Genomic DNA, 14,239 nt, shown 5'->3' on the forward strand with positions numbered 1-14,239 from the left:
AGGAAGTGACAGAGAGAGTTGCGGATGACAGCTTAAGGGCAGCGGAGTGGGGAGGAATCCAGCGGTGGGGAAAAGGCCCCCTTCCAAGCAGGCTTGTGTGCCAAGGGAAGGGCTCCTGACCTCCCGCTAAGAGATGATATCGACTGGATAAGAAGAGGAAAGGGAGCTAAAAAGGACCCCAGCTTGTCCCTTTCCCAGCATCCTTAGTTTTGTAACAGGACATGACGGATCCTTCTGTTCATTGACAGAAACTTTTTCTAGGCCTTGAACCTAGCAGACCTCACGTGCTGCTTTGGTCAACGAATATGTCACATGGTGAGGCACGAGAAGCACCTGTGTAGTAGCCCTTGACCTCTCGCTGAACTCGAGAACTGGAGACCACCATGGGAATTAGCCTAAACAAGGTCTTTGGAGATAAAAGCCTTGTGGAATAGAATCAAGTAACCCGAGCTGAAGCTCTACCACCCAAAGGCCAAACTGACCAGATCCTCCCACCTGCAAGCTGACAACAACCTCCTATCAGAACATGGATCAGCCCAGAAGAAGTGCCCGGAGTGTAGAGGAAAGCCACTGAGTTTGGGGGGATATTTTATTATGACTGAACACAAACTTACTGACCTCCCTTTACCTAATCAGAATAACTCAGTCCCTGAATCAATAGCTTGAGAGTCACTTCCATCCTAGGGGAATTGGAGTTCACTGGATTGACCCAGGTGAAGGGGAGCTGAAGGTCTACACCTGTATCTCCAGTCCTTCAGAAGCATCTGCCATTCAACACACAGGCTCCTGTCACCCCACCATATGCATAATCAATGGTGACAGATGATAATGATTAGTGAAGTCTGATAAATTGACTCAAGGACATTATGCCTTATAAGGGAATAGATAAAGCAAAAAACACATCAATTCTTCACTGGGCCTGCAGCTCCTGCTGGGATGCCTCCCTGGGATATGGGACTTAGGCATTCGGGATCTTTACTGCTTCATCTGAATATCGAAGTGGAGAGCTCCTATGGCATTCCAGCCCACAGCAAGGTTGTCACTGTTGCAGCCAATTCTAATATAACAAGGGCGCAAACACCAGAGTCGAAACACACACCCAAGTATTGTTTCACAACTATTCAAAGGAAGCCAAATCTATTTTTTTAAATGCCTGCCTTACATCCCTGGGTGAGACGAGACAGAGTGAGTCGAGGAAAGTCACTGTCATTAAATGTTTCCTTCATGCTAGTTCTCTACGGACTACCCCCTTCTGTGCATCCAGAGACCACGCATTTTGTGTGTCCAGAACAATCAAGGCAAAAACTGAAAAATGAATCTTGCAATGTCAATGAAGGTCATAAGGATAGCTCTGTGGCATCTCAGTTAGAGTTTCGGCAAATCATGGCCCATGGGCTAAATTCAGCCTGCCACTTGATTTTGTAAACAAAGCTTTATGGACACACAGCCACTCCAGTCTATCCACGTACTGTCTGTGGCTGCTTTCACAGGACAGTGGCAAAGCTGAGCGGCTGCTACAGTATCCACCTGGTCTGAAAAGCTGGAAGCTGTTAGCATCAACTTGACCCTGGGTTGAGTGTGATCCATTCACTTCATATAGGGGAAAAGCGAGTCCCAGAGCTGTCTTTATACAAAAACAGAGCGAGGGGGAAATAGACCCAATTATTATTATTATTATTGTTTTACTCTATTCATGTTCTCTCCAGGATGCTGCTTTACAAAAGAGTGTAGCATTGGTAGTGTTTTCTGGGGACAGAAATGATCGCAAGTGACGCACAAATGGCGGACCCAGAGACACTCTTTTAGCCAGAATGATTAACCCGGATTGTGTTTCTCAACGACGCCAGCAGCAGAGCTCTGTGAGGCCCCGGCGAGGGGCGGGAGTGGGGACACTGACCTGGTGATGATGGCCAGGTGGGGTGGGCTCATGCAGGCGCCCATGAAGAGCACCACGTTCTCGTGCCGCGTCTGCCTGTAAGCCATCACCTCCCGCTTGAAGGCCTTCAGCTGGTCCTCATTGTCCCTCTCGATGTCGATCAGCCGGATGGCCACCTCGCCGTGCCAGCGGCCGTGGTACACCTGCCCGAAGCGGCCCTTCCCGATGAGCTCGCCGATCTCCAGCTGCTCGAAAGGGATGTCCCACTCCTGGAGGAAGATGCTGGTCTGGCTGGCCTTGCGGGGAAAGCTCCGGGCAGAGAGGAGGGACAGATTCATCTCTTCGAAGTCATCCTCCGACTCCTCGGCTTCATCGTGGCCCTCCTCATTCTGCGGACAGGCAGGGGCAGAAGTCAGGGCCACCATGACCACTGCCCGCCCTCCCTGGAAGACTTTGGTATAGAATCACAGTACAGTGAAGGGCCTGAAAAAGCGATCATCAAAATCCAACTCTTGTGCTAAGGGAGGAAACTGAGGCTCAGAAATGAGAGATGAGAAAAGACTACCCATTCTAGTCCACTGGGACATCCAGGAATTAACAACAAGAGTGATACACCTCAGGATGTGCCTTAGTCCCAGGAAGGCTGGGGTGCTGGTCACCCTGAGAAATGATATGGCCAGGCAGAGGGGAGACTCATGTTCAGCTCTCTAGACTCCTATTATCCAGTGCCAAATACCATGCTATTTGGACTTGTCTGTTAACGTGCATGTGATGGGGTGACAGGCTATAAAATATGGGTCTGCAGATAATGTGTCGCAATGTGGAGTGTCGCTGGCTTCCCCCAGAGGATTTGGAATTGATGAGTCAGAAGTTGGGAGAGGTTAGAGCTTCAGACCATAGAGGCCTGTGGCACCTACAGCAGGGAAGAAGGTAGGAGCCACGAGAATGAGCTGTGATTTTGAGATTTCTCAATTCTCTGAGGCTTCCATTCCTACTTATGACATGGAAGTAAGAGAATCTGCCCTGGGATAGGGGTGGGGGTGGTGTAATGTTTTAAATTAAATGAAGAGCTGTTTTCATCTAACATCAGTCGAAGTGCCTGGGAAGAAACATATTCCTGATTCTCATTTAGATGTACTGAGTCCGAATATCAGCAAGCTGGGACAGGACTCTGCACTTGTACCCATCCACGTGTCTGTACAACTTGTGCATGCTTAGATGTGACCATCACTCCCATCTGGGTACCACCTGGCCAGCTTGGTGTCTGGGGGCCTCTGGGCTACTTTGGCCCTTGGATTCTTTTGCTGGAATGTGGGAACAGTGCATGCTCAACCGAGGAGGATTCCAAGGGGCCCTGAGACCTCACAAGATGGCTTCATGAGAACAAGTGACCTTTTAACTAGATACAGGTCTTCCTGACCCAAAATTCCCTGTGTAGGCTTCGCGTCACCCTCAGGAGAATCAGCCCAGGAAACTTGGGTTCTCCCTGGGGCATTGCCCTGGATGCATAACAACAGTTGCAGAAGGACAGTCATCCCAGAGGGACACACGTCTCCTGAAAACCCTGCTGTTGTTCCTTTGGGTGTCATGGCTCTCACCTGGGACATTTTGTTTATACACTCAGTGGCTTGGGCAGGTGGGACGATCCCCAGAGCAATCCCAGCACCCTGCCATGCCCAGTATCCCCGAGGTCTCCACCTCCTCCAACATATTCTTTTGAAGGCAGCGGGGCATATCCCCCTTGCTAGTCATCCTGCCCAGAGTTAATTTTTCAACTAAGCACGCAAATCCTTTGCCAGCTTCCGCACAACTGGCTTTTTCACGATGCACGCCATATAATGGTCCATTAGGCTCTGCTCGGGAGGGGCACCGCGTGTTAATTGTCCTGGAGTTAGAACATCCATCAAAGGGCCAGCACAGCCCCCATCCCCCCAGCCCTCTGTGTCATCAAAGACTTCAGTCAACTTTGCCACAGCAGACCCTGGAAAAAGCTGCTTCCCTACTTGCTCTGCAATTCTCACCTCCGAGGTTGGCTCCACTTCAATTTGAAGTAATGGATTTCCTTCCAAGCTTTAAAGAAAGAAAAGGAAATGTCATCCTTGGGTGAAAAGGCAGATCCATGTACTGAGTTCAGCTACATATGAAGAACCCCAAGTGGAAAGTCCCTGCCACCAAGCCCTGGCCATCTTGCTGCATTTCATTTCTTTCTTTTCTTTTTCTTTCTTTTTTTTTTTTTTTTGTGGAACTGGGGATTGAACTCAGACCCTTGCACTTGCCAAGGAAGTGCTTATTCTACTGAGCCATCTCCTCAGCCCCTCATTGCATTTCATTTCAACCCCTGAGTCTGAAACAGTGCTTACCCCAGCCACGCGCAGAGGCACACGCACAAGGCCGTTATTTTAAGTAGATTTTCTGAGATGCGCAGGACTCAGCTTTCTTTATTGCTTTAGTTTCAACAAGTTGAGCAGCTTCTTTATAAACTGTCCTAAACGCCATGTGTGGAAGATTTCACTTAGAAGACTCAGCGTGACTGGGGAATAATGAGCCCTATTTTTGAAATTCACTCAGATTCAGAATGTTTTAGAGGGATCTTAAGCATGCATTTATTTTTTTGCTCATTCATTCATTCACTAGAATTCCGTGACGAGCAGCACTAGGTTCTTAGAGGGGTGTAGAATGAAAACTGGCATGGGTCCTGCCTTCCAGGAATATCCTACTACTACTGAAAGAACTAAAGCAAAGGTATTGGCCCCATAATCTCCTTAATCAGAAAATTTGGGACACAACTGAGTTACATGGTGTTACAGTACAAGTTCTCATATGTCCTGAGTCTTAAGTGACCTTGGAAGGCTAGGGCCAAAATGTTGGCTTTCCTTGCAGCCCTCCTTTTTCTCTAAGTTTTGGTCTGCAAACTTAGGTTGTTAACCATCCAGAAGACAAGCTTATTGTTATTACCATACAACCTAGGCTGTTAAGCTTAACCTCACTATCTGTCTGAATATCAAACATCTTAGGCATAACATGGAACAGGTATTTTTCATCAAGTATTGATATGTTAAACTTTAAGTCCCTACAGAATATGATGAAAAAAATTTAAAAAATTAAAATATATTTTAAAAATAGGCATAAAGAATTATATATGTTTACACATAAGCCCAGAAATCTAACCATATACAGCATTGTAGCAGGACAGTCCTGCAACACTCCTTTTCCTGTCTCCTGCCTTCATTCACCACCCCCTTCCTTTTTATGAGGAAAGTAATCCATGATGTAGAGTGTGCCTAAGGAGAGTCACAAGGAGAGAAAACATTCTCTCAGGCTTTCACAGAGAGCACATTGCCGTGACTCATCCACATGGCTGACACTGACAAAGGATCTACAAACTGAGGTACAGGGTCTCAGGATAAATCCTAAGGGGATTTGACTGACCTTATCAGACATAAAAGCTACAATTCCTGTTACATAGGCCTTGTTTTATCTTGGTCTTAACCATCCAGCAGAAAAGTATAAAAACTAAGTATAAGAAGTAAAACCATGTTATGTTGAGCTGTAGGGGACTCAGGTCAACAACTTCTGACATTGCCAGTCAAGCGGAAGACCCAATACTATTATGGGCTACTGGACTATTTTGGAATATTTTGCTGAGTTCACACACCTATGATATTTAAATGACAGAACTAAACAAAAAAAAGGGGATACAGATGAATGATCATTTTGTATCTGTGTATTCAAAATGGTTAGGATAGATATATAGTTACATTCTCTTAATGAATAGAGGGATTTGTTCTAATGGTGTTTGTAAATAGGATATCATGTCTGCATCTTGTACAGCAATTAACCATTAGGAAGAAGGTATGCAATGTGTTAATTATTGAAACTGTCCTATCAATTTGATTAGAAACTGTCTCATTGCTATATGTTTCTCAATAAAATTATGGAAATTTTTTTAAAAAAATAGCCTGTTATATAATTAGTCACAAAAAAGGGTATTGATGCCTTACTGAACAGAGGCTAAATGGGACACAGGCCAAATGTTAGGTGTCAAGTGAATACACAGAGCGTGTGGTAGGGGGGACTCCAAGCAGACAGAATTGCTGGGTGTACTTGACAGGTCAGAGTGCTTGAGTTACAGCTTGCTAACCACCTGGAATCAGGAAGTGTGAAACAGAAATAGGGCTACTAGACTGGACCGGAAGTGAGGGGGGCATATGCACTGAGTTTCTGCATGCATATGCCTGTGTCTGCATGCACACATACTGCGTGAACATTATGGGATATGTCCTGGGTTGTCTCATGCTGTAAGTCGAATGGACCTCCTGGGGGTCTTGAAGAATGCTGTATGCTGATGGTTTCAAGGTGTGGAAGAAAATCTGCCCTCGCACGGGGGTGGTATAAGTACCTGCCAAGAGCGCAGTTATGTGATGGGGGTGCTTGGCACAAAGTGCATTTGAGGTGTGGTTTGGGGCCATCTTTTCAGACTAGATGTATATGTGTTTTTGGAGTTTAGAAGGTGAGACAGTAGCAGAGTTTGAAGGCACAGAAGAGCTGGAGCGGTGGGGAAAAGGGGCATGAGGAATAGAAGGCCCTCTTCTTAGCTCCTCAGCCGGAGCAGATTCTATCTTCCCAGTTCCTCACTGCATGCGGATGGGGTGCCCTAACCTGACCCTGGGACCTCAGCACGCTGCTGACTCTCCAGAGAGTCAACCCACTCCCTGGACGGGGTCCTGGTAGGAGGAAGACTAAAAGACTTAACGGAAGTGGAAAGGACCGTCGTCAAAGAGGTGCATATTAACAGCATAGTTATAGTACAGCCTAGGAAGTGGTGTGCAACTGCTTAAGCATGTCCTGGGCAGATATGGGCAGCCGGAATCCCTCCCCACACCTAGCGGCAGAGTGGAGCCTGTCTCCTTCTGCTCCCAGGGGTTGCTCCAGCCCCAGGGCCTCTCAATTATTTCCCTCCATGGAGATTTCGTTCCCATTACTCCATGCAAGTTTAAGCAGCTCACAGGCAGCTACTGACTGCAACTCGCAGGCACTCTTTGACTGTCAGTTAACAGCTCAGAGTTTACCTTGCACAAATGGGGCTGTTGGTTTACATGCATCAGAGAAATAATCCAGAGCTATGCACCAGTGCAAGATTCCCTGGCAAACTGCTGCTCCTCTAACTTCAAAGATGCCCTATTTGGGCCCTTAATAAAATCCCACTGTGGGTCACCGAGGATGGAGCACTCAGGGGGCCCAGAATGAAAACCAAGTAGGCAAAGACGTGAGCTGATGAACCTGCCAAATTCTAGCACAGCCTAGACTTCACTCACAACCAAACAAGCAGAGGAAGGCGATTTCACTTGAGCTGCACATTGGCCATGGCTTGAGCAGAGAACTCTGCAGAGAGGGAACTCAGAGAGCCTGCAGCGAGGGTCTGCATCCCCAGCATGCAACACACAGAGATGTTTGTTGCAGTGCTGCCTGCAGCAATGAAGTATAAAGCCATGCAAAATCTAGCATTAAGGAGCTGGTTAGGGAAATTATTCTGATAGGAAATTTACGGCCATTAAAAATGTCCATGAAGAGTCTGGAATAATACAAAAACGTGATCTCATAGCATTAAAGATACAAAGCAGGACAATGATTAGATTTATTGTGGGTCACAATGATGTAAGCTATGAATAGCAAGAGCTCACACAAATTCCAATCATAGTGGCGCTGTCAGTGGTTATTTTCCAGAATATTCTAATTTCCCCCAAATTAGCTTATATTTATAGTAGTATAAACCTGAGACGAGCAAGCTGTATCCCCAAAGGCCAGGGTCAATGCCTTGGCTCTACTGCTGTACTGAAAAGTAGCTACAGATGACAGTGTAAACAAATGGGTGTGACTGTGTGTCAATAAAACTTTATTTATAGAAACAGGCACCAGGTTGGATTTGACTCATGGGCTAAAAGTCTGCTGATCCCTGCTATAAATCTAAGTTATACTTTTAAAAGAAAGACTGTGATAGAGATTAAATGGCCTTTCATTAGGGTTCATCTATCGCCCAGGGATAGCTTTCTTTCTAATGACAGGGAAGAGGGCTAGGGGTCCTCATGCTTGCAGCACAAGACCAGAGACCCAAGGCCAAGCTGGCTCCTGTGGGTCAGCATCATTTCTCTTGCCCCCGATCTCAGCCTGCACTGTGATACTCCTTCTCTCTCCTCTGTGTTCCCCTGCCCTCCCCCCTCCATCATTCCAGGAAGAGGGAGAGAGAAGGCAGAGGCCCTGAGCAGACTCAAAATCAATGGGGAAGGGCAAAGGGGTCTCTGCTTCACTTACATTGGATTGGAGGTCACCGGATGCAGGATTACCTGGGGTGCCCGGCTCGGCGTCTCTGGCACTGGCACCACATCTGAGAGCCGAACGTGGGACAGTCAGAAACCAAACATGGAATCCACAACTCGCTTTACATTTGTGCCTGATTCCTGTGATACGTGGTGGCTTGGCAATCATGGCTCCCAAGGGTTGGCCAGTCCCTCTCTCCCTTCATTAGCTCCCTGGACTTGGCCAGGGACCGGCCAACTGAGATGGGCCAGGGTCCTAGCTGACACCTGCCCAGAGCCCTCCTGCTGATGGGAAGGTGCTGGGGACCCTAAGCACCCAGCCTGGAGCATCTGCTGGTCACCTTGGAATCCTCCTCACTCCTGAACTCACTTTGGGTAAACGAGGCTGCTTGGTTTCACATCTTAGCAGTCCCCAACGTGAGCCTCTCTGGCCACTACTCCCCTGCACCATGACTCTGGCCTCCACCTCACCCTGGCCTGTCTTTCCTTTCTACTATGCATGAGGCCTCCTTGAATTGTCTACCCCTGCCTTCTCCACTCCACCTCTGGCCTTTATCCCAGGGTTAGGGACCTCATTCCCTCTTTCTTTGACATTGTCTACCCCAGGTCAGCATCTCTGGCACTGGCACCGCCTCTGGCCCTCCACCCATCGCAGCCACACCTGCCCCTCAGCAGGGCTCATGCAGAAGGGCCGTTGCCAGCCCACACACCACTCACCTGGGAAGATGAATTGCTGCTTGTATTTGTAGTAGTGGGATGCTTGCAAAGGAAAGAAACATCGGAGTGAGTGCATCCCACAGGCTGGGTTCCCATACCATCGGGGGGCACTCCCCATCCTCCCTGAGTTCCCATACTTCTGCAGACCCTCCGAAGTTCGAGGGACTAAGGCATGGGTAAGGGAGTCAGAACTCTAAGCATCCAAGCCAACCCTCCCATTTGATGTCTTACAATCCCCTGAATCAAAGCACCCAAACACTGCAGTAGTCATCCTGAGTTCTCTCTATTTCCTAAACACACACACACACACACACACACACACACACACACACCCAAAAGTTAATTCTTTCTCCCTAGGCTGAGTGATTATGTTTTCCCAATCTTTTCAAATTTTCTGCCTTGAGGATTGCATTCATTTTCTTTCTCTCTGGTTTTGCTGTTGTAATAAATGACTACAAACTTTGTAGCTTCCAACAACACAAATGTGTCCTCTGATAGTTCTGAGGCCAGCAGTCCGAAATAAGTCTTAAAGGCCTTAAAATCAAGGCCTCTGCTGTATTCCAGGTCCCCTGGAGAATCTGTCCCTCATCTTTAAAGCAGCTACCGCCAACCACATTTCCTGCCTCCTAACTGCATCAGCACAATCTTGGCTTCCTGCTCTGACCTCACCTGCCACTGCCTTTGACCTTGCCTCCCTCTGACAGGAATGCTGTGATTACATTTAGGGCCACCAGGATAATCCAGGATAATCTGCCCATCTCACGATCTGTGATTTAATCATGTCTGCAAAGGTACTCTTGTCATATAAGATATCAGAGTTAGAGATTCAAGATTAGGACCCATGCTTTTTGTTCTCCTTTGGTGGGGTGAGGGGAGCATTATTCTGCCTACCATAACCATGAACTAATTTCTGTAGGCAAGCAATTATGTAAAAGAAATTTCCTGGACTTCCTTGCTGATTCTCTGACAATTCATTTTGCTTCTTCCCTAAGTCAGGGAGCTTGGGCACTTGGAAGGATTCTAACTGACCATGTACTGCACGGGGGTACAGGGCCTAGGGTAGGAGGCAGGCCACACAGAGCTGCAGAAACCCTCGTAAATAATATAGACAGGGCTATGAGTCTGCATTTGTGAGTTTACTTCCAGAAAGCATTTTAGTACAGTCAAGGATGAGATATACCTAGAACATGGGCATGTAGTCTTAGCACAGTGGTTCCACACCTGGAGTCTAGAAGCTGACCCTGGAGGATAGACCCTGGAGGATGGACCCCTTGTAAAATCCAAAGCACATCTGTCCAAGTCTCAGTGTCTGTGTGCAAAGCAGGGCAAGCACCATCCCTTCCACAGAGGGCTGGGGTCATCAACCCATTACTAGACCTCGCAGAGTACGTAGCAGATCTAAGCAAGCATGGTCAACTTGCAGCACCCCGAGGCTCTACACCCACAGATCCAACCAACCCAGGATCGAGATTAAGAATTCTGTAAGGAAGAGAGCCAGGTAAGCCAGCATTCTGTGCATAGGGTAAGGCAGGAAGGCTGCAAATTTAAGCTCAGCCTGGGTAACTGAGTGACTTGTCTTGAAATAAAAATTTAAAAAGGCCCAGGGATATATCTCAGTGTTAAGGAAATGGTTCAGTCCGCAGCACTGAAGGAAAACATGGAATTGAATTTCTATAAGCATGAGAGGCAGTTTGATTATAGTGGTCACTTTCCAATGTCTATGTATTTCAAAATATGATGTTGCATATATATTGATTTTGCCAGTTATAGGTAAATAAAAAAGAGAATAGTTAAAAACCTTTGTATCTGCACTGAACATAGCCAGACATCTTTGTGGCCATTTTCCCTAAACAATATAGTAGAGAATTATTTACACAGAATTTGTACTCTATTGAGGGTCATAAATAAATCATCTACAGATCATTGAAAGTGTATGGTAGCATGTGTATAGGTTCTATGCAAATACTGAGCTGTTTTCTATAAGAGACTTGAGAATCTGCGGGTTTTAGTATTCATGAAGTTCCTGGTACCCTCAAGTCCTGAGGGATGGATGTATTAGCTTCTATGAGTAAACAAACTCTTTGTACCTTTCTTAACTAACAGACAAGGATGATTTATAATTAAGACACAATCTAGTGGCCTCAAGTGCTAAGTCATTTGTTTGGGGGAAGCAAATGAAGCACTTCCCCGCAGGGCAAAGTTTATTTACAAGCTCCTTCAGGACAGGGAGCAGTTCTCAATATGTGAGGATCCTGAACCCCCTGCACCGGTAGGTGTGTGACAAACATTGGTTGAAAGAATCGCCTCTTTTATTGTAAACAAAATGGCAGAAACTTTTGTTTAGTTCTTTTCCAGGGTATCTCAGATAGCTGGAATCCAGCTGAATGTTTCTAGACTCTGGAAAGTGGGCTATCCAGAATGGGAGATGACTTATTCAAAGTCCCAGGGATAATCTCTCAAAGAAAAGTAAATATTGTTAACTCTAGGAATCTTTTTTATACTATCACATAACCTAGGCATCTCCTTGCATGCAGCTTGTCAACAAGAGGCTAAAATGTGCAAATGGAAAGCTACCCAGAATTCTCTGGAAGCTGGGCTGGTATCGTCTCCTCTCCAGATGTGGAAGTTGAGGGATTGATTCTGAGTCTGCAGGAAAGGTTAGCTAGAGGTTGAATTCTTTCAAGGAGGAGAAGCTGAGGAGCACAGAGGAAGAGCTGCTCTGCAGAATAGAGGCAGACAAGGGACACCTTCTGTGTGCTACATGTCAATTCAGTCCTGATGACATCAAGGGGGGATGAATGGCCAGGAGAGGAGGGGAGATGTCACTGGGAGGCCCGCTGTCTCTGAGATGATGGCTGCCACCAGAAGTAGCTCCTTGGAGGCAAGGAGCTCAGTGAACAGCTTGGGAAGCTGAACAGCTCCTGCTTTCTGCCATCAAGGGGGAGCTGGACTGTGGGAGCTGCAGGTGGGGTAGGAGGGACGAGCAGGCCACACCGGAGAACCATCCTTTCCTGAGCCTCCTCCTGCCCCAAAGGCCACCTGAAAGAACAGTCAGAGTGGTCTTCTAGAAGGATCAAGCCATCCTGGGCCTAAGCCTTTGGAACGCATCTCATTGAGTCTTAAGTAAAATCTAAATCTTGGCTCCTTCTAACCTCACTTGGTATCCCTTTCCCTTGTTATGACATTTGGGCTCTAGGGACATTCTTCAGCTCCTTCATGCAGGAGGGCCACTGCCCTATTCCTTACCTTCAGAATATAGCTGTGTCTGGCCTTAACCTACATATGGTCACCTGTTGAATGGTCCCATTCCACTGCTCTTTCTGTTCACAGCCCTTACCGCAACTTACACTCCTATTTGCACATGTATACTGATATTCATACCCAGTCCATACCTGATTCTCTTGCTAAATGATGAACCTCATGAGAATGAGGACCACTGTGGGTAGAATTGTGCTCCCCACCCCATCCTACCCCCAAAGACATCCATAGCCTACTCCCTGGAAACTGAATATCTTCCCTTATATAACAGAAGTGCCTTTCCGGGTGTGATTAAGTGAAGGATCTTGACACAGGGAGATTGGCCTGGCTCATCTGCGTGAGCCAAATGGCACCCCTGAGGTTCTCATGAAAAAGGCCAGGAAGACAGAGCCAGAGAGAAAGACTCACAGGAGAGGTCATAATGGAATCAGAAGCTAGAGTGGGGCTACAAACAAAGGAATGTGGGCAGCCCCCGTAATCTGGGAAAAACAAAGAGACAGGTCCTCCCCAAGAACTTCCATACCCAATCAGCTCTGTGGGAACTTGAGTTTTATCCCAGGGAAAACTGTTTGGGATTTCTGACTTCCAGAACATACAATAATAAATGTGTATTATTTTAAGTCATTAAATTTGTAGTCATTTCTCTTCAGTGTCAATAGGAAACCAATATAGGGCCATGTCTGGTTAGTTAAGTGCCTTGTGCAATTTTTAGTGCATAATAAATGCTCAATAAATAGCCACGACTGCAAAGAATGGATAAGTGCAGTATGTGGGCCAAGAAGACAATGTGAAGAGAAAAAAATTGCAGTCCTGGGCAGTGCATGGTATTTAGTTCATTCATTCATTCATTCATTCATTCATTCATTCATTCATTCATTATGTATTCATCCATTCATTCATTATGTATTCATCCATTCATTCATTATGTATTCATCCATTCATTATGTATTCATTCATTCATTATGTATTCATTCAACAAACATTTCAGTAGTCATCTGGCTGTAGGTTATGTGTTTGGCTTTGAGTGTGATCCAGATGAAGCAGACATCTCCTGGTCCTGTGCAGCTGTTACATAAATGCAGGAGAGAGTTGGTGAGCGAGTGAGTAAGTGAACGTGATCATGGCCCGGACAGTCTGTGTAGAAGGGACTCAGTGCAGTCATGGCAGAGAGTTTTGAGGGGAGGAAGCCCCAAACCTCAGAGGCCCGGCCTACATGAGGTCTCAGAAATCCTGCTGTCTCCTCCAAAGGCAGGTTCTGCCTCTGGTTTTTTTCCTTGGAGGCACTAGTACTTGTCATGTTCGAGAGTGGCATATGTGTGAGTGTGTGTCTTTACTTGTGTATCCAGGGGGCTCTTGGTCTCCAAAAAGAAGCTGTGAATACTCTGGTCTCAGAAGTCCACAGAACAATTGCCCACAAACCTCCCCCAACTGCCCGCCACAACAGCTCTGAGTCATTAGTCCCATTTTACAGATGAGACACGGGCCTAAGCAGACTCAGTGGCTGCTTAAGCCACATCGTTAGGAAAGGTACATCTGTCCACATTTCAAGCTTGATCCCATCCTGCACCAGGCCATGTCCACACGGCCCCAGGGGCTTGGGGAAGAACAGAGTGGAGGCCAACCCACCAGTCTGGGTGCCATCATGCACCCCACAACTGGTGTTCTAGCCAACAGCCCTTTCCTGAGGTTTCCAGCTGAGGCAAGCGGCTGCTGACCTCTCATTCCCCACTTCTGGACAAGACTATCCCAGATGAATCTCCGCTGGGGACACTGTTGGGTCCAGGCCTTAGCTTAAACAGCCTTTAGGAAACTCAACATCTGCCAGAGAAACACACCCAAGGCTCTATTCCCTACCAACACAGGCTGCGAATCAGGAGTGTGACAGCTCACCAGGTCCTTGTCACCCTAGGGGAGTTTTGCCCAAACTGCCTCAGACAGAAGAAGAGGATCCTATATTGTTTTCTATTTCAGCATTGTATTGTTATTGTTGCTATTATTATTAAACTCTAAAACTACTGCTTGCTCTTTGCTATTTATGTTAGAGAAATGCATATAGCACGTACCCCCTGCTCAG

At 46.8% G+C, this 14,239-nt stretch overlaps 1 protein-coding gene across 1 annotated transcript in view; it reads right to left on the reverse strand.

Moving 5' to 3' along the window:
• Nucleotides 1–14,239, reverse strand: part of Ksr2 (kinase suppressor of ras 2) — a 435,854-nt gene that overhangs the window by 59,334 nt on the left and 362,281 nt on the right. Inside the window, exons 11-14 of the mRNA XM_004636227.1 lie at nt 8,908–8,949; nt 8,186–8,258; nt 3,898–3,946; nt 1,898–2,265 (exon numbers count right to left, since the gene is read on the reverse strand). Coding sequence (XP_004636284.1) covers nt 1,898–2,265; nt 3,898–3,946; nt 8,186–8,258; nt 8,908–8,949 — 532 coding nt within the window. The remainder of the gene's footprint in view (nt 1–1,897; nt 2,266–3,897; nt 3,947–8,185; nt 8,259–8,907; nt 8,950–14,239) is intronic.

Source organism: Octodon degus, unplaced genomic scaffold (assembly GCF_000260255.1).
Source record: "Octodon degus isolate 3935 unplaced genomic scaffold, OctDeg1.0 scaffold00079, whole genome shotgun sequence".
Classification (NCBI taxonomy): Eukaryota; Metazoa; Chordata; class Mammalia; order Rodentia; family Octodontidae; genus Octodon; species Octodon degus.